Source organism: Vigna unguiculata, chromosome 6 (genome assembly GCF_004118075.2).
Source record: "Vigna unguiculata cultivar IT97K-499-35 chromosome 6, ASM411807v1, whole genome shotgun sequence".
Taxonomy (NCBI): Eukaryota; Viridiplantae; Streptophyta; class Magnoliopsida; order Fabales; family Fabaceae; genus Vigna; species Vigna unguiculata.
This window is the reverse complement of record NC_040284.1, coordinates 274,148-300,087: the sequence shown is the minus strand read 5'-3', so window position 1 is coordinate 300,087 and position 25,940 is coordinate 274,148. Positions and strand designations below refer to the sequence as shown.

General features: G+C 37.7%; 1 protein-coding gene across 2 annotated transcripts; it reads left to right on the top strand.

The window, feature by feature from the left end:
* Nucleotides 1-11,015: 11,015 nt before the first annotated feature.
* Nucleotides 11,016-24,454, top strand: LOC114188661 (OBERON-like protein). Of its 2 annotated transcripts, none has more exons than XM_028077237.1 (3): nucleotides 11,016-11,227; nucleotides 11,776-12,887; nucleotides 23,661-24,454. In XM_028077237.1, exons 2-3 carry the CDS (start codon nucleotides 11,801-11,803, stop codon nucleotides 24,266-24,268), a joined length of 1,695 nt encoding a protein of 564 aa, XP_027933038.1. In that variant the 5' UTR covers nucleotides 11,016-11,227; nucleotides 11,776-11,800; the 3' UTR covers nucleotides 24,269-24,454. The 2 variants fall into 2 exon arrangements, with proteins under 2 accessions (XP_027933038.1, XP_027933039.1); XM_028077238.1 differs by having other exon boundaries at nucleotides 11,033-11,387.
* The last annotated feature ends 1,486 nt before the right edge of the window (nucleotides 24,455-25,940 follow it).

Below are 25,940 nucleotides of genomic sequence, written 5' to 3'. Positions count from 1 at the left end.
TCTGAGTCCACGATATGAGTTCCATCTCCAGGTTTTACTCGATTTATCTTTGATGGAATAGTTCCCCGGGACCCCACCACCTTTCCATGATCTTCATTAATATTTGTGTGCGGCGCAACATTGTTCATGTGCCCAATACTAGGTATTACTTGAACTCCCTCTGAATATTCTATCGTTGGGGGAACATAGCCTGAGGGAAGGCCATATTGTGGAAAGACTTAGCCCTCGTGTTTCCCTATGTATTGACATTTTGGGCTTACACTTCATCTTTGTGAGGAACCCGTAGATAAGAAGAAACCCCTCCTTCAGTGAAGGAATTTGAGCTTTCCAATTTGCTTTTTATTAAGTTGAGAGCTTCCATCATTCCAACCATTTGCTCTTTCATAGAATACACACCAGTCTTTAGAGTCTCATGAGATTGTTCTAGATTCTCCATTTTCTTTACTGTTGTGTGAGTCTTGTAAGGGTGTCGTGAAATAAGTGTGTTTTTTTTTATCAAGACATTATTTTTTTTAACCACCAACTGTCAAATGCAAATAATATGAGTTTGCAAATGATGACAACACATACGTAGATGTTATATGCTGGCAAGATGATATGTGAATGCAAAGTAGGATTCTTTTGAAAACTAACTAAGTATATGCAAATATGGACAAAATGTGAATGCATCCTATGCATTTGACTTATGAACATGATTCCACCAATGAAAGACACAATACGAATGTAATGCATATTTGTGCCCCAAAGGGCACTTGTTTACCTGACATGTTGATTAAAATGCGATGTATTTATGCATAATATGCAACTAACTTATATCATAAGATGTGTATTTATGCTTTAAGAGGCCTTTATTTATACGTTGATGCAAATATGACACAATTGAAAATTAACTACTTAATTTTATAAAAAAAGAGAATATTAAAAAAATAAAGAAATAATGCATGCTCCCTTTGTGTCCTAGAATGTGTAAAGAAAATCTATTTTCTGGTCTATAGGCTTTTATATGATGCTTCCAAGGATAGCTCTAAATTATCTCACAGGCCTCTAGAGCTGAAGTCAACCTTAAGGCATAATCCACAGCGACCTAACAGATGTGGCATGTCAAGATGAAGCAAACTCTAGATGAAGTCTTCCCAATAGTCAAGTAGATTCGAGATCTAGCATAACAATCGTTGGACCTCCACTCCTTACGGCTAACTCAGGTCCGGGTATAGGACCCCAATATTAAAATAAATGCACTAGCCTAGCATGTGTAGTGTGTGGATGGAGCAACCTAAGACTACCCAAACCCACACATGCAAAATAACCAGAAAATTCCCAGACAGATATAGCAATTGTCTTCTACCCTAGGATTCAATAATTTCAACAATATAATCATATGAGGATATTAAAGAGTAAACATGACATCAAGACAAACAAAGATAATAAATATACATGAAATATAACAAAAGACAAGGGGAAAACGAATATATAAAAACAACATATATTTTGCACACTCAACTAATAGGATTGACTCTCAAACATGTCCCTAGTGAAGTCGCCATCTACCGCAACCGAGATCGCAACAAGATGGCGAGAATAATTTTAAAAGTTACAGAGGAGTCGCCACCATAGTTTATTATGGAAAACTATAGAAAAACCTTAAAATAATGGTCTTCGAAACCAAATTTGGATTCGGGAGTCGGTTACGTGTGGGGAAGGTATTAGCGCCCTACAACGCCCGTCTTAAGACGGTTCCCTCTTTAATTAAGTGTGCAAAGTAGAATTTGATGCTTAAGATATTTGTTATTCCCCAAAAACTCAAACAAAATAAAAAAAACACATACAAAATATTAAAGATTAAAACAAAATTATTTTTTATTTTTTGGGCCCGACAAGGATTGTACCTCGCTCCTACGTATTTCCATTTGGAAAATCAGTCATAACGTAGTTCTTTGTACAAATATTTGTTGTTTGATATTATTATTATTATTTTTTTTAATTTTATATTTTTCTATATATATATATATATATATGTATATATATATATATATATATATATATATATATATTTTATTAATATCAAGAGAACCCGAGATTCTACATGATAAAAGATTTAGTTACCAAGCAAATCCGAGATTTGACATGATATTAAAAATAATTTAATAATTTAATATTTTTATATTTTATTGTTATTAATTTCATTTTAAGAACAAAAAAAACCTACAAAGAAATGTTTTGATTACCAAGCAAGTCTGAGACGTGACATGGTATGCAATACTTATATCAAAGAAATAATATAATTTTTTTATTTTTTATTTTTTTGTTTAGAGAGAATTAAAGCCTACGAAAGAAACCTTTTTATTATCCAGATTAAAATAGAGGGAAAGAGAAAGGTTGAGCACATCAACGACAAACCCAAAATTATCTAACATGAGAACCCCAAACACATTTAATCATAAACAGTTCAAAATGATCATACATTTGATATTATAAGAGAATCATACATAGCATTAGGAGCAAAGAGAATTTAGCTTAAGGTGACCCTTTTGCGCGTGCTCTGGTAATTATAAAGGAGAGGGGTTTTTCCAATTTTTGTTCTGTGTCTTGCATTGGAGAAATTTTGTGCTTATATAGGCCCCTTGGGTACCACTGAGATCCTAGTCTTTAATTATAATAAGATATATGGGAAAGGAATTGGTCTGATTAAATTGTTGCATAATATCCACGATATTGATTATAATTATTAACGAAATATTGCCTGTAATTACTAGAATCATATTTTCTGTCACATAAAGATCGATCGTGATCAAATCATAACCTATTATTCATATAATTGATTCTAATTATTACCAAGAATATTTTCTTCTAAATATTAAAATCGTACCATTCTCTAAAAGCATTATTATCGGGAATATTTGCTTCTAATTAAAATAATACCTTCCCAGATTGACAACGCAAAAAGACACATAAGTGTAAATGGAAGATATTTATTCAAATTATTATAAAAAAATATTGCTCATAATATTATACCCTTCTCTACAAATAGAAATTATGAAACGTCCTTTTCTGACATGCCATGTGGAGAGTGTAAATAGCAAACAATGGGGTAAAAATATGTAAAACATTTGGACTCACGAAAGGAGTGTGATAATTAAAAATAAATTAGATTCTCCTTCTCTTGGTTTTTTCTTTTTTCTATTTTTTTTCTTTTTTCCCATGGTAGAATTAAAGTTAAAAAAAACCTACCATCAATCAAAACATATTTTTTATTTTATTTTTTTATTATTATTATTATATTATATATTATTTTTTTATTATTATTATTTTACCAAACAAATGCATTTACGCGGACGAAATTGAGTGTTGACACCAATTAACATTTAATGTCATTAAAGTTCCCCCCTCCCGCATTTATTAATTAATTAATTATTTAATTAATTAATTTTCACGGGTCTTACATTATGTACTGGGTTTTATTTGGATTTGAAAGACACTTTTTGTTGTGCCATCATTTAGACGCAATCTGGTTTTAGTTTCCTATTTGGACAAATTAGGTTATTTGTTGCAAATAATTGCAGGAATGGGATGTTACAATACGAAGAATGTGGACGACTAGATTTGTAAGTGGTGGGTTGAATTTTGTTGCTTTTTGGTGACTTTTGGTTGTTATAATTTAAGTTACAATCAATCATTAAGTAGCATGATCATTATTTGTTTAAGTGGATCATTACTAGCTTAAGTGGATCATTATTATGGTAAGAGTTACGTACCAAACAAGCAACAAAGGTAAAGCTGTCAAATTTCAAATTAACACCAAATAGTAGATTTTATGTAGAAAAAAATTTTCCTTTCATTCTACAGAATTTTCAGCAAAATTGTTCTACATAATTTCAAAGGATTGATGATTCTCTATTCTCCTCTGTGAGATCACTTTTGACTAGCACAAAACACATACTTTCATACAGAAAATGGAATATGTATCTCTTAAATTTACATCTTGTTTGAGATCTATGTGAAAGCAAATAAAAAAATGAAAATTAAGACTTTACAAAATGCAAAACTCATGCTATACAGATATGGTCTTTACAAGGTATTCACATATTCACAAAAAGAATGGTTAGAACTACCAAATACTTAAACTAAATCCCCGGCAGCAACGCCAAAAACTTGATGACTATTTCACAACAACCATTTCCCAGCAAGTGCACTGGTGCATAGTAGTATTAATAAGTGTCGTATCCACAAGGATTTAGCAAGTATATTGGTAGTTTGATTTTTGGGTTTTTGGTTTTGATAAAGAGTGCAAGTAAATATAAATAGTAGTAATTAGATAGAGTGAGTGGAGTAGGGGCTATGAATTGATTTCATGTCATATTCGTCCACTACTCCAATACCATCTTGTTTATTTACTATGCAAATCATTCAATGTCTTGGGAGTACTCTTTCTATGTAGATCTGGGTTCATCCCTGAATCACTAGAACCTAATGACTTCAAACCTAGTGTGATTCCTCAACTCTTGGTAGAATGAATCTTTGCTTTAATGTGCAAGACTCGTTGAATGAGCACCAATACATGTATGATGATTTGATAGGACTATAGTTTGAGACCAATTTCCTAACTCAATCCAAACTAGTTAAATAGATGATTGATCAAGTCATCATTAAGCATAATCAAACCACAAACAATTGAATGAAAGTAAAGATAAATACCTAAGAAGTATAAGTATATAGAATCAAAATTGATTAAATCAAACTTGGGCACGAGGAAGTTCAACTACTCATAGAATCAAGGTGTTTAAGCCACTTAAGAATCTAGAAATGGTAATGGCCTCTTCCTCAATTATCCCTGCCCTCATCATAAGTAACTCCATTTTTTGTTTATACTCTTCTACAAACAAATTTCTTTGTTGGAGTCTTTGGAGCTTGTTCATGAGCTCCCTGATGTAGTACGAGGGAATGTGCCTCCTCCTAAGGGCTAACTTGAGATCATTCCAATAATCAATTGAAGGCACATTACTTCTTAGCCTCTTTTGGACTATAGAAGTCCACCAATACATAGCATACCCTTGAAAGCTTAGGGTAGCTAGAGGCACTTTCCTTTCTTCACTTACTTGGTGGCAAGCAAAGAGTTGCTCCACCTTCATCTCCCAATCCAAATAAGCATCAACATCATCCTTGCCTTGAAAGTAAGGCAAGTCCACTTTAACTTCTTTAGGAGTAGGGTCTTTTCTTTGTCTCCTAATGTGGGAAGGTTGTTGGTAATATTCTCCTAATCTTAACCTTTCCTCTTCCTCATATATTGAAGCTCCACTTCTAGACCCTTTGTTAGAATTACTTATACATTTTAGCTTATTTTGAACTTTCTCATCTCTTTTCTTTAAAGCTTTGATTTGTTCCTCCAAAAGAGCAATTTGACCATCTCTTTCTAATTGATCTTTCACTTTGTAAATTGCCTCTTGTTGTCTCCATAGTTTAAGTGATTTGAGTTGTTGGGAAACATGTTTTAAACTATGAATTGAATCCTCATAATCACTTGCACTATGTAGGGAGGGTTGACTAGCCATGATTACTCTTTTTTTGGAATTTTTTATTTTTAAAAACTAAACTCTAGCTAAGAGATTCTAAAGAAGAAGTAGATAGCAAACTTCTTGAATTGTCTTCCAGGAAAGAGAGGTGAATCACTTGGATTGCTTACATACTAAGTCTTTCCTTGCCAAAGGAATTCAAAGAATGTTGCACAAAACTTCTAAAAAAGAATTAGACACACACTAAACAATTAAGCAAAAACAATAAATGGAATCTAAATTATGCAGCCTAATTTGGCGAGGCTTGATGTTGCAAGACACACTCATCGTTTACAAGCGCTTTTACTATTTTAAAGGTTCTGATTAAGAGATGAGAGAACACCTAAGGCTCCCCCAAAACACTTAATTAGTCCAAAGAGATACAAGAAATAAAACTTGAACAAATAAAACTCAAATGAATACAATCATAATTTTGCGCAAACTTTAAAAGTCTTCAAGTGTTTCACTCCACTCTTTTCTTTCTTCTTTTGGCTCACTCAAGTGTTTGCTTTGGATTTTCCTTTTGTGAACTTCACTTGTAGTTTGGAGTTCCATTTTGGTTTCCACCTCCTAAGATGCTACCTTGAGTATTTGGTTACCTCCAAAGAAAACTTCCACCAAGAATGTAACACCAAACCAAAGAAGCCAATAAGGAAAAACAAGAAAAGCTTAAATGAAAGAATAGCTAAACTCAAGTGAAATATAAATGAAACATACTCAAAGATTTAACAAAGAAAGACAAACTCGAAATAAGGTAAGAAACAAGATAAGCACTCAAAGTAATGGCACTACAATGGATGAAAAATAATCAAAATAAACTAGAAAAGTTGCACTAGATTTAATTTTTCACTCATTGCTAGTCCATAAATGTGATTTTTAGCCTCTGCTTCAACTATTTATCACTTTTTTTTCTTTTTCGTCCATGTCTTAGCTAAAAGAGGCAAAAATCAGATTTGGATTTGCATCGGCCAATTTTTTGTGATAAATCAAATACAGAGAGTGTGCAATCAGACGAGAAAACTGAAACAACAATAACATGCACAAAATAATGCTCTCAAAGTTAAGTGATGGCAGTGATACTAGTGTACTTCCTTTGCCACTTTCTTTTGATCTTTTCTTTTGATTCTTTTTGGCACTTGCTTGTATTCTTTTTATGCTCTTTTTCCTTATAGCTCTTACAACAGCTAGTTTCCACCACAAACCAGAATCACCACCACACTATGCTTGATCATTTGCCTTTTAATGGAAACAAAAAACACAAAGGAGAAGGAAACTTAAAGGAATCAAAAGAAGATCATGAAACACAAACAACAGCAAAAAAAGAAGAAGAATGTAAACGCACAAAATGAAAGGCTAAACAAAGGAAATTAAGACATAATTGAACTACACATTACTCTAGACAAAACATATGGATGAGAAAATTAAAATGACTCAAAAAAGATGAAATAGAAGATGAACAAGACTCAAACGTAAATGTAAAAGGCACACAAATTCACCATGGTTGAGCTCTTAGGCACAATGGTCGAATGGTTCCAAAGGAACAATGGTAAGAACCATATAACTAATGAGGTGAAAAGAAGAAAAGCAACAAGACAAGCAAAGAAAGTAATGGACCACACGGAAATTGAAAGAAAAACAAGGAAGATGAACTTATCTCTTGACATCAAGCTTGATCAACCAAGGCTCTAGATACAACATGATGAGTCCATCTTCAAGAGAAAGGAAGCCAAGAGGGAGCCATGCGGAGTTGATGAGACTTCCATGGAGAAAGATGAAGTTGCGGAAGCTAGAAGATGAGTGAACAAGTGGTGCAGAAATGGTGTTCGGAGAAGCTCTCAAGTGAGGTTAGGACAACACTCAAGGAAGGAGGCTAGAGGAAACCAACAAGGAGAACTCTAGCCTAAGTTGATTCACAAAAAGAGAGGAGTCTGGAGTCATCTCAACATAGTCTCTACTATATTCATGAATGAATTTACAAGGGTCCTAAGCTCTCTATTTATAGGAGAAAATGAGAGCAAAATGGTCTAGAAAAATGGAGGGAAAAAGGATCTAGAATGAGGTATTTGGAGCCAAAAAGAGAGCATGAGGGACACTAGCAGACCTTAGTGTGGACAGAGGGGGGCCATGCCCCCTATTTTCTTTTTATATTTATATAATTTTATATACATTTTTTAAAAATTTAATATTTTAATATATATTAAATATTTATATTTTAATAATTTTTTATATATTTATATTTATAGATGAGGAGTAATTGACATAATCTTATTATAACTTTTGGTGAAAAATTCTTGTTCTGCTTTAAGAAATTTAACGAAAAAGATCAAATTGCATCAATTTTTAAAAAATAAAAACCAAATTGAGACTAAAAAACATTAGACGACCAACTTGATATTTTTAGACGAAAAAATTGACCAAAAGAGTAATTCAACCAAATTTTGGGCACCCCTAACATATTGACTGAAGATCCGCCACTGATGAGGGAGGTGTAACTTGCCACTTAAGCAAGTCACATGGAACATGCATGGAGCCACTTAGGAGAAGCTTGGTGACCAAGCTTTGCGCAAGAAGGATCTAGATTCTTGAGAAATGCGCTCTCCTTTTTGGTGGCCCAAATCCAAGCCCAACTCTCCTTTGGTCCAATTCATCTTCAAGGCCCCAAAACCCTCCAAGGCCCAATACATGGCCCAAAAAAAACCCTATTCTACTAGGCCTAAAATACAAGGCCCACAATTAAACCCTATTCTAATATTTACAAACAAAGAGTCCTAGACTAGGTCCTCACATCTTCCTTGGCCCATGTGAAGTTTATCTTGGGCCTTGCATGTGCATTTGAGGCCCATTCCTCTTGTATTTTTCCAGTCAATGCTTTTGTTGTAGGTCCCTTGGCTAGATGCATCTCATCAAGTAGGGAGAGGGAAGTGACGTCGTGCCAACGACCGGTCTCGAAGTAGGTGGTAAAGGATGCCATTAGTGCATCAAAGCAATCTATGGAGAAATGGGGCAAGTTGGCGAACCAATCTAGAGTTGGTCCTCGTAAGGTTGATGAGAAAGCCTTACATAAAAATGCATCGTTGGTAGAGTATAAGCTGATATGATTTGTGTACATAAACATGTACTCGCCAGGATCAACTATGTCGTTATAGCATACTGTCGGCAACTTCCATTGGTTGGAAGGGGAGTTTCTCTAATTCCGTCAACGAAAGGGTGACGACACCTGTTATGGGTGGCAGTGGAGTTGTTGATTACTCCCTGGGTATGTTGGGTCGGGTTGTATTCACTTTCTTCCTCAGTTTCATGGATTGTGGCATTTGGGCCTACATGCCCGGACTCGTCCACTCTTTTACCTTTGGTGATCTTGACTCTTTTTTTTTTTCAACCTAGCGTTCTCCTCTCGTATGGCCTCTATTTCCTCATCATTTCTCTTTTTGTAATCAACAAACTTCTGTTGCATCTTGACTTGGGGCTCTAGTATAGCGACCAGGTCAGCGGAGGGCCGACTCCCCTAGCTTCCACAACCTTGCTTCTCGTGGACACCATCTTCAAAATCTCTCAAGTCTTCTAATGTTCAACATTCTCTCTTCATAGGATATTAATCGACCCCACGGCGGGCGCCAATTGTTCTTACATGGACAATATATATCCTACAAAGTCTTCTAAGTGATCCTTTTGTCTCCAAGGTCTTCGCTTCAAGGGTATCTCGTCCTCAACTCTCGAGTGCAAGAAGAAGAGGGTGCTTGCAAAAGAAACTTTGATGCTAAAGTCAATATGAGATATTGGGCTCTGATGTCAAAATAGTAACGTAAGCATATGTTTCAAAATGTGCCTTTTATAGTAGGATTCATAGGCCTTACATGTTTGGGCTTTGATCTAGCAGTCTTAATTACCTACTAATAGTAATTGGTTATGTAATTTGGGTCATTTTCCTTTGAGATGATTAGACTGACTTGATTTAGCTAACTAGTCCGAGTATAGTCGTTCTACTGAGCTGACATGTACCCGACTAGGTCGTGTGTTGGATGATTCTTCTAGATGGGTGGTCTTTAGTAGCCTTCCTAGGAACTATTTTCCCATGGAGGACAAGGACGATTAGTCTTTTGTCTAGGACGAGGATGAGTGTCTCATCAACTTTCTAGGATCACTTTTTGTGGTTGTCTGTCATAGAAGACAAGGACATGTAGTCTCTTGTTTAGGACAAGGACATGTAGTCCTTTATATGAAATGAGTAGTCTATTATCTCGAACCGTGTATTAGAATCGTGTAACCTAAGAGATGAGAACATGTAGTCTAAGAACTAAAATAAAGCTTTTTTTTTTGCAATTGAAAAAAATAAAAATAATTAATTTTAATTTTGAAGGATACAAACAATTTATGTCAAATTTAAGAAAGTAAAGCAAATGTAACCTTTATAAAAATTCATTTCACACGAGTTTTTGTATTATGGAAAATATGACAGTGGGAATGTTCATCTTTATTTCCAGGAACATTACATCTCCTTAATTATACGACAAATTTATTCATCGTCTAAAGTAGTTATTCCGATTGAACTATTATTTTCTAATCTCTATTATAACTTTTATTATTTTATTTTTATTTTAAATAATTTAAAATTAAAAATATATTGAAAAACTTATCATAAATTATTCAAAACATATTTAAGAATAATTTTCCAATCATAGCATTGAATTAAAGAAAGGTTAAAATACCTTTTTGATCTCAATTTTTGTTAAGATTTGTCAAATCAGTTCTAATTTTGTTTTTGTGGTCAAATAAGTCTCAATTTTCGTTAATTTTATTCAATTGGGTATTTTTTGCTAACACTGTTTAAATCATTAACAACCATGAACAATGACAGTCATGTGTCACTTTGTGTTTTTTTTTTAATCTTTTTAAATTTGTTTTTAATTTTTTAAAATCTTTTAAATTTTTTTAAAGTTTTCTAAATGTTCACGTGTCAACCCAACCGCGTGTCACGTGTTATAGTCAATGTTTTATATTCAATTTGGTCTCTATATTTGTTATTTTTGTTCAATCGAGTCCCAATTTTATTTAAAATTGAGCAATTTTGTCTATCTTCACCAAATTTACTTTTTATATTAAAATTCACATTTTTATTTAATATATTAAAATTTACATCATTATAACTCATATAAAAACTAAATTTGACTAGAAATAAAATTGTTCAATTTTAAATAAAATTAGGACTTAATTGATAAAAAATAAAAAAAATTAAAAAAAATCAAAAAATTTGTGAAATAATAAGGTCACTATTTATAACAGTTAATAATTTAAATTATATTTTAAAAAAATCAAATTAAATAAAATTAATAAAAATTAAAATTTATTTAAAAAAACAAAATTAAGATTAATTTAACAAAATTTCACGAAAATCAGAACACAAATATATTTTAACCTTAAAATATAAAATCATTAAAGAGTGAGTTCCCAATTTGTTAGGACGCAACAAGATATCACAAGTTCACTGTCACGACCAGAATAGTTGGTCACGGGTTTACTGCGGAGAACCGGCTTAATCGGTCATCCATTGCGTTAAAAAACACGGCTTTCCCTTTCAGCCTCTTGTCGAGTTAGGTTTCTTCTGTTTTCCTCCTTCAGATCATTGCTTTGTTGAATCAATCTCATCAATATTATTCGATCTGCCTTTTGGGTTCCTCAGGACAGTAAGCTCCTCTATTTCAAACTTCATTTCTTCTTTTAACTTTTGCATAGTCTGTTAGTTCCAAGCCTTGATTAAGGGGAAGCTAGTTTCAGCTGTTTAGGGTGTGATTCTTATATCTGTGTTCGCACGGGAACGACCAAATCTCGCAGTTATTTGATTGAGTAAGCAAATTTACTGATTTTCATATTAAGGAATTAATTGAGTAAGCAATTAGCTTCAGAGTTCATATGTTGGTGTTTGTAAGATGTCGAGCTAGATGAGAAGCATTTTATCTTAGTCTTGATTGCTAGCTTTATGAATTTATTTTATTATTGATAATTTACATTTGCAGTCGGATCTTCATCTATTGAATGGTAGCAAACGCTGATAGTTGACTAAATCCCCAAATTAATTCAACTAACGGAGGGTTTTTGTAAGCCCTAATTTTGGGTTTACTGAACAATGATTTCCCTAAACTGTGTTGTGTTTTATAAATGTCCATGTAATACCTTGCGCTAGTGATTGCATCAACAGTGTAGATCTTTTAAATGATATGATCTTCTTCTGTAGCATCGACCAGGGGTCCTCTCCAAAAATGCTCCCTCTGCGTTCGCAATCACAGGTTGGGGGACTACAAACATCACTGTCTCTTGTTTCTTCTGATCCTGTTCTGTCTCCTGATGAACCAAGATCAAACTCTGACAATCTCCGTCAATCTCCGGCTGAAAGTGCAAGTTCTCAAGAAACATGGCCTACAGCGGATGCAGCTACAACAAAGAAGACTGAGAATGGAAAAGCAGAGATTAATTGCCTTGAGCAGAATGTGATTCACCGTTTTTCTAGTGCAGACAAAGTTACTCTTCAGGACATTGCCAGAGAAAGTATCGGTACAATATGTGAAAAAATGCATCGTCTACCTGAGGAATATCTAGAAGAGTTGAAGAATGGGCTTCGAGTTATCCTTGATGGAGGGAATGGTTCGCAGCATAGAGAAGAATTTTTCATTTTACAGAAGTTTGTTCAGGGCAGAACTGATTTGACAGCCAAGACACTGGTCAGAGCACATCGGGTGCAACTTGAAATTCTTGTTGCAATAAATACTGGAATTCAGGGATTTTTGCATCCAAGCATCAGTCTTTCACAGAATTCCCTAATTGAGATCTTTGGCTATAAGAGATGCAGAAACATAGCGTGCCAAAACCAGCTTCCAGCTGATGATTGTACCTGTGAAATATGCAATGGCACTAATGGTTTCTGCAATCTTTGCATGTGTGTGATCTGCAACAAGTTTGACTTTGAGGTGAATACCTGCCGCTGGATTGGATGTGATTTGTGTTCTCATTGGACTCACACAGATTGTGCCATTCGTCAGCAACTTATTTTCATGGGCCCTTCTTCAAAGAGCGGGGCAGGACCCAGTGAAATGGTTTTCCGGTGTCAAGCTTGCAATAGGACTTCAGAACTTTTGGGTTGGGTAAAAGATGTCTTCCAGCACTGTGCGCCGTCATGGGATGGAGAGGCATTAATGAGGGAACTTGATTATGTTAGCAGGATCTTTCACGGGAGTAAAGACCCTCGTGGGAGAAAGTTGTTTTGGAAGTGTGATGATCTGAAGGAAAAATTGAAAACTAAAAAAATAGATTCAAAGGCTGCTTGCAGGGCAATTTTGATGTTTTTCCAAGGTACTGGAAATCTTGTTTTATGTCCTTTTATATAAAAGATAAGGAACTATCATGCTTTTACAATTTTGTCTTCTTTATATCTATTGAATTCTATGTCTACATTTTTACAAGGTTGGTTAAAAAATAAATTGCACAAAGACTATAGTAGAACTGCTATGTTTCACAACACTGGATATTCTTCTGTATTGAACACGGGTTATTTTCTTATCAATGTGATAGGAAGAATGACCAAGAATACAACGTATGTTTACACGAGATACCACTCTAGAATTCTGAGAGACCTTCTCTCAGCACTTCCCAACACTTTACAAAACAACCGAACGACTAAAAACACCTAAGCCTCTAACACTTATACAAGTCTGTAACAATTATAATTTCTAACTTTTTCAATTGTCTGTTTTCTTCCTTCTTTTGTAAACAATACCATATCTATCATTATCCCCTCCATAAAGTTTCACCTTGTCCTCAATGTGAAATTTAGGAAATTCCTTAGAAATGCATTCCACCAATTCCCAGCTATTCTCGGTAAGTGGAAGTTCTGCCACTGAATTAGAACTTCTAAATCTCTATTGTTGGTAGTCCTAATATCCAGTAGTTCTTCTGGATAGACTGCTAAAACATATTTTTCAGTTAATGTTGGAGGCAAGGGCTGAGGCACATTAGGGGGTTGAATGGCCTTCTTCAACAAAGTAACATAGAAAACTAGGTGGATTTTGCTTTGAGGAGGTAACTCCAATCTGTAGGCAACCTGCCCAATACGATTGTTAGAATTATTACCTATTGTATCATTAACCCTATGTGTAGGGTGTTGAGTGTGGGAAACTATTTACTGCCGTATCTACTGTTGCATGTAATCATGCCTAGTATCTTAGAGTAGTCTTTTCATATGTACTTGCTTCATTATAAATAGAAGAGGAGGAGAGTGGTACTGTTGTCCAATACTCATATATTTTAAAGTCTCAGTCTCAAGTTGGTATCAGAGCGGGTCGATCCCGATCTGGTTTCTGTCTCATCTGGTCCGTCACCGCTGTCCGCGGTTGATCGCCGTTAGCCACCGCGTCCGCGGCTGTCCAAGTTCGTTTAACCTCGTTTCTGAACTACCCAACACTGTCAAACAACATTTCAACACTGTCCGCCACTGTCTGCAGTCCTCCGCCGCTGTCCGCCGCTGTCCGCCGCTGTCCGCCGCTGTCCGCTGCTGTCCGCCGCTGTCCGACGCTGTCCGCCGCCGTCCGCCACCGTCCGTCGCCGTCCGCCGCCGTCACCCACGCAGTTCCGTCCGGAAACCATCGGATCTGAACCGCCTCTCCGCGCGACAGCCAACCCCGCCGGTGTCGCAGGCAGCGCCGTCGCCACGCGCCTCCACGCGCGTCAACTCTGTTCGCTGCAGTCAGGCGCGTGCCGCCCACGCGCCGCCTTCCAGTCACCAGTTCGTCGTCGCGCCACCTCCGTCGCCATTGCCGGAGCCTCCTCTACCCGTTTTGACCCTCAAATCTCTGTTCCGGTGAAGTCCAGTAGCACCTCTTGTGGAAATCGACACCTTCAAATTCGAAATCATCACTGTTTCACTGTTTTCCGGGATCCTTTCTGTTTTTGTTTATTCTCTTGATCATATCATGGCCACTGGAGGTACTGGGAGTGCTATTTCATTCTCCGGAAGCCCCTGCATCACGTCCGAGAAACTAAATGGCCAAAATTACTTATCTTGGTCCGCTGTCGTCGAGATGTGGTTTCTCGGTCAAGGACACCACGAACACCTTGAGAAAGATGGCAGTCACGTACCTTCTGAAAAAGCTGAACAGTGGAAACAAGCAGATTTCCAACTATGTGCGCTATTGTGGCAGCCGGTGGAACCACGACTTTTGATGTCTCTACGGGCCTTCAAAACTTGCCACTCGTTTTGGAAGCGAACTCAGAATATCTATGCAAATGATATTCAACGCCTCTATGATTCGGCGAACAAGTTGGCATCTATGAAAATGACTAACCATGATATGATGTCATTCATGAATGACGCTCAAGCTGCTGTGGAAGAACTTCGAATGTTCTTGGAAGTCGACTCTCTAGATGAAATGAAGAAAAAGCTTGACAAGTACTATATGGTAATGATCCTCCGCGCTATACACCTAGACTTTAATCATATCCGAGATCAGCTTTTGACCTCTCATGAGGTTCCTTCCATGGAAACTTTGATCTCCCACATGATACGTGTTCCAACTCTTCAAACTCCAGAAACTCTTGCTGTAATGGAACCATCTGTCATGGTCGCCACCCGAGGAAGAGGAGGTCGTGGAACTAGAGGAGGTGGACGTGGAGGTCGTGGGCGTCCTCAGTGTACGTATTGTAAAAGGATGGGTCATACCCAAGAAAACTGCTACACTTTACATGGATTTCCTGCCAAAACAGCCAATGTCTCCCAGGCAGAGACTACTGACTCCAAGTTCACTGAGGACGAGTATCAAGAGTACCTACGCCTCAAATCCAACAGCTTGGCACAGTCATCTCAAGCTCCAAGTACATCAACTGTTTGCATCTCTCAATCCATGGAAGGTCACAATTCATGGGTAATTGACTCTGGTGCTTCTGATCACATTTTTGGTAATACCTCCTTGTTCTCAACCATTTCATTCCAAGAAAAATCTCATTTTATAACCCTCGCAAATGGTTCTAAAACATCCTCAAAGGGAGTCGGTCAAGCCATCTTATCTCTGTCCTTAAATCTAAAATTTGTTCTTTTTGTCCCCAATTGTCCTTTCAATTTAATTTCCTTAAGTCAGTTAACCAAAACATTGAATTGCTCTGTAACCTTCGATAACAAATCTTTTGTTATACAGGAGCGTGGCTCGGGGAGACAGATTGGAGAAGGATATGAAGTAGGCGGATTATACCATTTTGGATCTCGTCCACGTGTGTCATGTGTTGCAGCTCCCAATCCTAAAATGTTACATGATCGGCTTGGTCACCCTCACCTGTCCAAGTTAAAGAAAATGTTTCCTGAACTTAGTCGTCTCCAGACTTTAGAATGTGAGTCATGTCAACTAGGAAAACATGTTAGATCTACCTTTCCTAAAAGGTCTCAATCAAAGTGTACTTCTAGTTTTTCTGTCTTCCATTCCGATATCTGGGGACCTAGTCGTGTCTCATCTTTTGGCTTTAGGTATTTTGTTACTTTCATTGATGAATATTCGAGATGTACTTGGGTTTATCTTATGAAAGATCGTTCTGAATTATTATCCCTCTTCACATCCTTTTTGAATGAAATCAAGAATCAATTTGGTCAAGTAATTAAAGTCTTAAGAAGTGACAATGCCAAAGAGTATTTTTCGTCTGCTCTATCTAATGTTTTGAGTTCCTATGGTATCCTGCACCAGTCTACTTGTCCTCATACGCCACAACAAAATGGTATAGCAGAAAGAAAAAATAGACACTTAGTTGAAACTGCTCGTACCCTTTTGCTTAGTGTCAACGTTCCTGTCCATCACTAGGGAGATGCCATCTTAACTGCAGGTTTTCTTATTAATCGGATGCCATCTTCCTCTCTCAATCATAAGGTCCCTTTCTCCATTCTGTTGCTAGAAAATCCTCTCTTTCACACTTCTCCTAGAGTTTTTGGTTGTGTATGTTTTGTTCATGACATGTCTCCCGGGTTAGACAAGCTTTCTGCTCGCTCTCTCAAATGTGTTTTCTTGGGCTATTCACGACTTCAAAAAGGGTATCGATGTTACTCTCCTGAAACCAAGAAATATTACATGTCTGCCAATGTTACATTTTTTGAACAGACCCCTTACTTCTCTCCATCTGTTCAAGATGTCCATGTCATACAGCAGGTTCTTCCTATTCCCGTGGTTGAGTACAATATTTCCAATGTCCCTGTCCCTCCGAGTCTCGACCAAAGTCCTCCTGAGCCATCATCTCCACCTATTGATTCTCTCCAACACAGGACGCCGACGAATAGTCCAGTTGTTCAAGAACATGGTGAATCCCCTACTTCAGATTCTTCTCTCTCGTCTCTTGATCCCACGACTCCTGGTGAAGGTGATTCAGGTTGGCCCATTGCTCTCAGAAAAGGTACTCGTTCCTCTCGAAATCCACATCCCATTTATAATTTTCTTAGCTATCACCGATTATCTCCTTCCTATTGTTCACTTTTATCCTCAGTGTCTTCTGTTGTTATTCCCAAAAATGTGAATGAAGTACTTGATCATCCTGGATGGCGACAAGCCATGATTGCAGAGATGCAGGCTCTTGAAAGCAATCATACTTGGGAGCTCGTGCCCCTCCCTTCGGGTAAGAAAGCTGTTGGTTGTCGATGGGTGTATGCACTTAAAGTTGGCCCCGATGGTCAGGTTGATCGGCTCAAAGCCCGATTGGTTGCAAAAGGGTACACTCAGGTTTATGGCCTTGACTATTGTGATACCTTTTCTCCCGTGGCCAAGATGACTACTATTCGCCTCTTCTTTGCCATGGCAGCAATTCGTCACTGGCCGCTTCATCAATTGGATATCAAAAATGCCTTCCTTCATGGTAATCTTGAGGAGGAAGTTTACATGGAGCAACCTCCTGGGTTTGTTGCTCAGGGGGAGTCTGGTATGGTATGCAAATTGCATCGATCTTTATATGGCCTCAAACAATCACCACGAGCTTGGTTTGGAAAATTCAGCTCCATTGTTCAGAAATTTGGGTTAAGACGCAGTGAGGCAGATCACTCAGTTTTTTACAAACACACCTCTCCTGGGAAATGTGTCTACCTAATAGTATATGTTGATGATATTGTTATTACAGGAAATGATACTACTGGAATATCTCAATTGAAGGAGCACTTGTGTAAACATTTTCAAACCAAGGATCTCGGAAGCCTCAAATACTTTTTGGGCATTGAAGTAGCTCAGTCAAAAGATGGAGTTGTAATCTCTCAAAGGAAATATGCTCTTGATATATTACAAGAAACAGGTATGATTGACTGCAGACCAGTAGAGAGTTCTATGGACCCAAATCAGAAGTTAACAACAGAAGAAGGCGAATTATTCTCCGATCCAGAGAGATATAGGAGGCTCGTTGGAAAGTTAATTTGTCTCACTATTACGAGGCCTGATCTATCTTTCGCAGTTGGAATTGTTAGCCAGTTTATGCAGACTCCATGTCTTGGACATTGGAATGCCATCATCTGTATTTTGAGGTACCTCAAGAAGGCTCCAGGACAAGGTTTGCTATATGGAGATAAAGGAAATGTTCAAATCTCTGGGTACTGTGATGCTGATTGGGCAGGCTCTCCTATTGACAGACGCTCTACTACGGGATATTGTGTCCTCCTTGGAGGAAATGTTATCTCTTGGAAAAGTAAGAAGCAAAATGTAGTGGCTCGATCCACCGCTGAAGCTGAATATCGGGCAATGGCGTCTCTCACGTGTGAACTCATATGGGTAAAGCAATTTCTTCGAGAGCTTAACTTCTGTGAAATTCAGACCATGAAGATGTACTGTGACAACCAGGCTGCTCTCCACATTGCATCAAATCCAGTGTTTCATGAGAGAACTAAACACATAGAAATTGACTGCCACTTTGTTCGAGAAAAAATGATGACCAAGGAAATTTGTACTGAGTTCGTTGGGTCAAATGACCAACTTGCAGATGTGTTGACCAAGTCATTAAGGGGACCTTGGATTGAGTTCATTTGTTCCAAGCTTGGTTCATACAATTTGTATGCTCCAGCTTGAGGGGGAGTGTTAGAATTATTACCTATTGTATCATTAACCCTATGTGTAGGGTGTTGAGTGTGGGAAACTATCTACTGCCGTATCTACTGTTGCATGTAATCATGCCTAGTATCTTAGAGTAGTCTTTTCATATGTACTTGCTTCATTATAAATAGAAGAGGAGGAGAGTGGTACTGTTGTCCACTACTCATATATTTTAAAGTCTCAGTCTCAAGTACGATCAAGCACCGGATAGTGGCCATAGAATCGAGGACCAAGCTTTTCATTGGTTCGTTTGGCGAAAGACTTAAGCCTATAGGGTTGTAGCTTAAGATATACCCTATCTCCCACCTTATACTCTACTTTCCTACGATGTTTACTCGCCTGTATTCGATTCTGGTCCTGGGCTTTACATAGATTAACTTTGAGGTCATTAAGGATATCATCCCTTTCTTGTTGCAGCTGATTGACACTATCAATCTTAGACGGAATGGTAGTCCCCTGAAGAAGGAGAGGAGGATCCCGACTATAGAGAGCTTTGAAAGGAGTCATTGTTGAGGAAGCATTATAAGTGGTGTTGAACCAAAATTCCGCCCACGGTAGCCAATGGGGTCATGTGTCTGGCCATCCGTTTGAGGATGGTAGGTTGAACTAAACTTCAATTTTGTCCCTGCTTGCTGAAACAATTCTTGGCAAAAAATTGCTCAAAAAGAGTTGATCTCAATCTGAGACAATAGTGGAAGGAAATTCATGAAGTTTGACCACCTTCTTAAGAAATAAATGAGCCACCTCTGCTGATGTGTAAGGGTGTGATAAAGGAAAGAAATGTGCATACTTCGTTAATCTATCAACTACTACAAAAATAATATCTTTTCCTTGGGCCTTAGGTAATCCCCTATGAAGTCCATGGAGATATTGGACCAGACTTGAGTGGGAATTGGTAGAGGTTGAAGTAACCATGCTGGAGCCAAGGTTTCTGTCTTATTCCTTTGACAAATTTCACATTGCATGACAAATTTTTTAATCATGCCTTCCCAATACACCACTCCCGCCACTCATTTGAAAGTTCTAAAGTATCCACTGTGGCCCCCAACTGGAGATTCATGCATATCCTTAATAATAAGGGGAATGCATGAATACCCTTTGGGTAACACCAATTTGTCTTGATAAAACAATCTGCCTTTCTTCCATTCGTACCCAGGGTGAGCTTTAGAATCTAAAATTAGATCCGGTATTAAAGAAGTGAGCTTGGAATCTTGCTGAACTTCTTCATTCCAAGCTTCTCATTCATCAATTTGGAAACTAGATAAAGCTAGAAAAATATCCTTTTCTAGATAAAGCATCTGCCACTGTATTTTCTTTCCCAGGTATCTACTGAATTTCAAAATCAAACCTAATCAATTTAGAGGCCCACTTAAATTGCTCCTCTGTTAATAATCTTTGGTCTTTGAGAAACCGTAGACTTTTCTGGTATGTAACCACTATGAAATGGCCCCCCATTAGATAATGATTCCATTTATGTATGGCCTGGACCACTGCCATCAACTCCCTTGCATAAATTGATTTTTTATTTTGGCCCCATTCTGACAGAGTTTGGCTCCAAAAGGCCAATGGTTTGCCCTCCTGTAACAACTCAACTCCCAAACCCTTGCTACATGCGTCTGTTTTGATGATGAATGGCTTGGGGAAATCTGGAACAACTAGGATAGGAAGTTGAGCACAACCCCTTTTAATTCCTCAAAAGATTGTTGAGCCTCTTTATTCTAGTGAAACCCCCCTCGTTTATTAATAGTTGGGTCAAAGGTTTAGCAATCTTCCCATAGCCTTGCACAAACCTTCGATAATACCTAGTCAACCCCAAAAATCCCTTTAAGGCCGTGACATCCTTAGGTACAGGCCAACTGCACATAGCATCCACTTTCCTGGGGTCTGCTGCAACTCCTTGACTTGAAATGATATGGCCCAAGTACTCCAGGCTTGGCTGTCCAAAACTACATTTTTTTCTATTTAACTTCAAGTGGTGGCCCTTTAGCACCTTCAGAACCTCCATTAAGTGCTGCACATGCATGTCCAAACTGGGGCAGTACACCAGAATATCATCAAAGAACACAAGCACAAACTTCCTTAAAAAAGGTTTAAGGATTTCATTCATTAAAGATTGGAAACTTGCTGCTGTATTAAGTCAGCCCAAAGGGCATGACATAAGTCAGCCCAAAGGGCATGACTAAGAACTCGTAATGGCTTTCATGAGTCCGAAAAATAGTTTTCTCAACATCACATTCCCGCAGAACTTGATGATACCCGGATTTCAAATCCAACTTCGAAAATATGGTCGCCCCTACTAATTCATCCAATAGTTCCTCAATTACTGTAATTGGAAATTTATTGGGTATGGTTATTTTGTTCAAGGCTTTGTAATCTACTCAAAATCGCCACCTTCCATCCTTCTTTCTAACCAATATTATCGGGCTTGAATAAGGGCTTATGCTAGTCCGAATGATCCCTGTGCGAAGCATGTCAATTACTAGTGTCTCAATCTCATTTTTCTGTTGATGAGAATATTTATAGGGTCTGAGGTTAGGGATAGAAGCTCCTTGTTGTAGGTGAATGGCATGGCTGCGGCTAGGAGGTAATCCCACTGGGTCATGGAAAACTGCATCATTCAACTCCAAGATGTTGAGTAATTCTGCAGGAATATTTTGAATGTTATGGACCTCCATCTCTTCTCCCCATTTGAGCAGGTAACAAGAACCTTCATTCCTCCTTTCTTTGCAAAACCTTTTTGAATGAAGTTTGTGATTTGGACAAAGTGGGATCTTCTGTTATATTCTATATCACCTTTGCTAATAGTTAATCTTAATTGACCAAACTTTGCCTTAACTTCCCCCAAACTTGCCAGCCTTTCAAGACCCAACCAAAACAATGTCAGCTCCACTCAAATCAAAAACAAAAGATTATTGTTGAATCCGAAGACCCTGCAGATCCAAGAGAAATCCCTGACATTTCTCTTGGCAGTGTACCTTGTGGCCATCACCAGCTTCCGCAACAAAAGGAGGTGTGTCTTCATGTTGCAGCCCACACCTAGAAATAAGGTTGGATGAAATAAAGTTGTGAGATGCCCCACAGTCCAACAAGAGCACCACCTTTTCTGACCCAATACTACTCCAGAGTTTCAAGATTTCTTTGTTGTCAACCCAACCATTGTGCACAAGGATAATTATAACACTTGCTCCCTCTCATCCCCATTTCCTTCACTGCCCCCTGCCTTATCTTGAATATCTTCTAACCCTGTGATCTCTTCCTCAGTCAGTAACAACATGTGTAGCTGTTTGTTTCTGCAAATATGGTTTGGACCATATTTCTCATCACACCTGAAACAGAGAGACTATGGTTTGGACCATATATCTTGCAACTCGGTCTCTCTGATAATTTTCTAAAGGGAGTGTGCCTCTAGAACGCTGACCTGCTTACCACACTGGCTGTCTCCATAGTTTTTCCTTTTCCTTCATTGAAATTGACCGATCCCCCGAACCTCCAGTTCCTCTGGAAAGACTTTTGGTGATTGTATAAGGCTTGTAGCTAGCTGTAGGGCGAGCAACACTAGATGATCCTCCTTTAGAATTAACACGAATCTTATCTTCTACCATTTGAGCTTTAAGCATCAAATCAGCAAGCGTATCAGGTTCGTATAACTTGACTTCTGCCTTAATTTCCTCCTTTAATCCATTGAAAAAAAGTCCCACTAAGTATTCTTCCTCAATCCCCTTCAAGAATCCCACATATTGCTCAAACTGTTATTGTTCCACGTTGTGTTAATCCGGTCAAGATTTCATAACATGTTTGGTTAAAACCTCTTTACCACCACCACCTTAAACGCCTCCCAAGAAGGATTCTGAGTGCATGTCTCCCACCATTGAAACCAATTCAGTGCTTTCCCCCCCAAGGCCACCCACAACTTGCATTTTTTTCATCTTCAGAAACTTCCTTTAATCTAAAATAACATTCCAGCCGATTTATCCACCCATAGGCTTCCTCACCTGCAAAAACTGGAATATCCAGTTTCCTCCACCGCAACTGACACAACCCTGATCTGTGTCCACCCGATTCCGTTCCTCTGTATGAGTATTCCTTATGGAAGATTGATCCTCTGTCTTTGCTCCACACGACAACTTTTCGACGACCCCTGTTAACCTCGCAACAAGTCCTCCAAACGTTGGAAGAGATCATGATTTTTGTTTATCAGTTCTATCACGATCTTGCGCCATTTCTTAGATCATCTTTTCCGACCCATCCAATTTAGCTTCCATCCTTCTATTGACCATACCCTGGCTTTACCCCTCCATTGTGCCAACCAGCTCTTGATAACAGTTTGATAGAACGCCTATGTTTCACAACACTGGATATTCTTCTGTATTGAACACGGATTATTTTCCTATCAATGTGACAGGAAGAATGACCAAGAATACAATATATGTTTACACGAGATACCACTCTAGAATTCTGAGAGACCTTCTCTCAGCTCTTCCCAAAACTTTACAAAACAACCGAACAACTAAAAACACCTAAGCCCCTAACAGACTTATATAAGTCTGTAACAGTTATAATTTCTATTCTAAGTGTTTCAACTGTTTGTTTTCCTCCTTTTGTAAACAATGCCATATCTATCAGACTATATATAGAACTGATAAATGACGCTGTTAGACTACAGCATTGTATATGTTTTCTTCGTTGCATGTTTTGAAATCATTTCTGCACCATCTAATTTTCTCTTTATTGAATCCCGAAGTCTAATTTATAACACCCATGGGAAGAAAATGGGTAGCAATAGCACGCTATCATTGTAATTATAAAAGCAGATATCATCAATAATGCCAATGCTACATCATCATTATATACTTTTTGTTTTTAAGCAAGGCTATTGTTTTTGTTTTTGTGTGTGTTTGACGTGGGGTGTGGGTGGGTGGGTGGGTGGAGGAGGGAGTTGGGAGGGTTGACATGCTATTACTGCCCTCTTGTTCTTGGGAGGGTTGACATGCTATTACTGCCCTCTTGTTCTAATCAATGTTTGTACTATTTGAAGAGCTTGAGGTAGACTCTAAAAAAGGCTTGGAAAATGGAGAAAACGGAAGATTGATTGCTCCACAAGATGCATGTAATAGAATTGCTGAAGTAGTGCAGGAGGCTATAAGAAAGATGGAAATAGTAGCGGATGAGAAGATGAGGATGTTCAAGAAGGCTCGCATGACCCTTGAAGCTTGCGATCGTGAATTAGCTGACAAATCCAGGGAAGTGGCAGAGCTCAAGATGGAGAGGCAGAAAAGGAAGCTGCAGATAGAAGAGTTGGAGAAAATTGTAAGGCTCAAAAATGCGGAGGCTGATATGTTCCAATTGAAGGCTAATGAGGCTAAACGAGAGGCTGAGAGGCTCCAGAGGATTGCTCTTGCCAAGCAAGATAAATCAGAGGAGGAATTTACTAGCAACTACCTGAAACAACGATTAAACGAAGCTGAGGCAGAGAAACAGTATCTTTACGAGAAGATCAAATTGCAGGAGAGTTCTCGTGCTTCACAGAGCAGTAGTGGTGGTGACCCCTCTCAGATGCTGATGTATTCCAAAATCCATGATCTGCTGTACAGTGCTCCTCCCAAACCAGACACTCAGGGACACCCTTTTCGGACAAATCCGTGAGACTGTTTGTGATTCCCTGTTATAGCTAAGTCATTCCCCTTGAACAATTATGGATGAGCCCCTTCCATGACAATGTAATCATCAATTTTATCTGCTCTTTGTACAAGGCTTGTTCTAAGCGTTATTATTATGCTTTTTGTAAGGAATTGTTGACTCTTGCATAATTTGTCAGTTACTAATTTCTCAGCAAGGATTTATAAAGGAAAGATAAAATGAATTAAGGCAATGTTAGTTACAATTAACTTAAGAATAAGTTGGGGAGATTTCTTTTATCTATTATTTTCAATATTCGATTTTCATTTATATATAAGATAATTTTAATTAAGTTTGGGGTCTTCCTAAATTTAGGTGTGTTTTTCAAGTTTAATTAAGTTCTAAAATTTAGATATTTTTGATTGAGATTTTGTTAAATTCTTTTTATCTAATTGTTAAATTTTTTATTTTTTTAATCGAGTCTTCATCACTTGATTTCTTTTGTTAATTAAATAATAGTATTCTTATTTTATTAATGAAAAATATTAAGCCATAAAAATTTAATTAAAAATATAAAAGTTTTTGAATACTTAAGAAACTCAAAAAGTTTAATTAAACATACCTGAAAGTTTTAAAACGATTAATTTTTTTGTTTTATTAACATTTATCTTATATGTCCAAACAATTAATGAGTGTAATCAATAGGAAATGTAACGTCCCGAAAAATTATAACATCAAATTTCTAAGGCGTTGCATACATAAATAATCAGAGAGTACAGAGTTTGAGATATGGAGATATATAATACTCCAAACATATCCATAACAAGTAAAAAGAGGCCCCACATGGCCCAAAACAAAGTACAGAGTCTCGTCCAGAACGAGAGGATCTTAAACTACTAAAACTCCATTAGTTGTGGGCTCCATAGTGAGCCCGATACTCGTCCATAACCATCAAGTTGCGGCATCCCTATTATCGTTATCACTGCCAAGGGTTCTCACACCTACTCACATCAATAAGATTGATGATCATCGCAATGGAGGAAACCACACACACAATCATACAAACAAGCAAAAGGGTAAGCTAGTGTAAAAGATTCTTATATCACAACACTCAACATGCAAGTTCAGAGTCAATCATAATTAACAGACATCTACACATGAGGTACCAAACCATATAAGACACCAATACTTCACTATTTGGATACGTATCATGAGGCACTACCACGAGATCCATGGAATTATGTCCTAGTAGTGAGACACCACCACGAGGCCTTCATGGAATTACGTCCGTTCATGAGGCACCACCATGAGGCCTTCATGGAATTACGTCCTGGCCTTGCGGTACCACCACGATACCCTCGTGGAATTACGTCCTAACATTGAGGCACCACCACAAAATCTCACTAGGAGGGTCCATGGAATTACGTCCATGTGATGAGGCACTACCATGAGTTCCCACTATAGGGGTCATGGGATTATGTCCTACCCAAACCTTATCCATGCCTTACCAACAAATCATGAATTTCCCATGCACACCAATAGCATGTCATTTCATATAAATAACCAATCATCAAACATATCTCATGCCAAGCTCACCACCAACTCATTAATTCCAACCCATAACATACGTAGTACATGCATATCCACCCTCTCTATGTTTAAAACCAAGCAAACCAGCCAATCAAACAACCAACAACAT

What these genes read in the sequence shown, in the direction of transcription:
- LOC114188661 (XM_028077237.1), top strand. Translation starts at nt 11,801, where the DNA reads ATGCTCCCTCTGCGTTCGCAATCACAGGTTGGGGGACTACAAACATCA. An exon ending in AATTTTGATGTTTTTCCAAG is followed by an intron (nt 12,888 to 23,660) that starts GTACTGGAAATC and finishes TACTATTTGAAG; the next exon opens with AGCTTGAGGTAGACTCTAAA.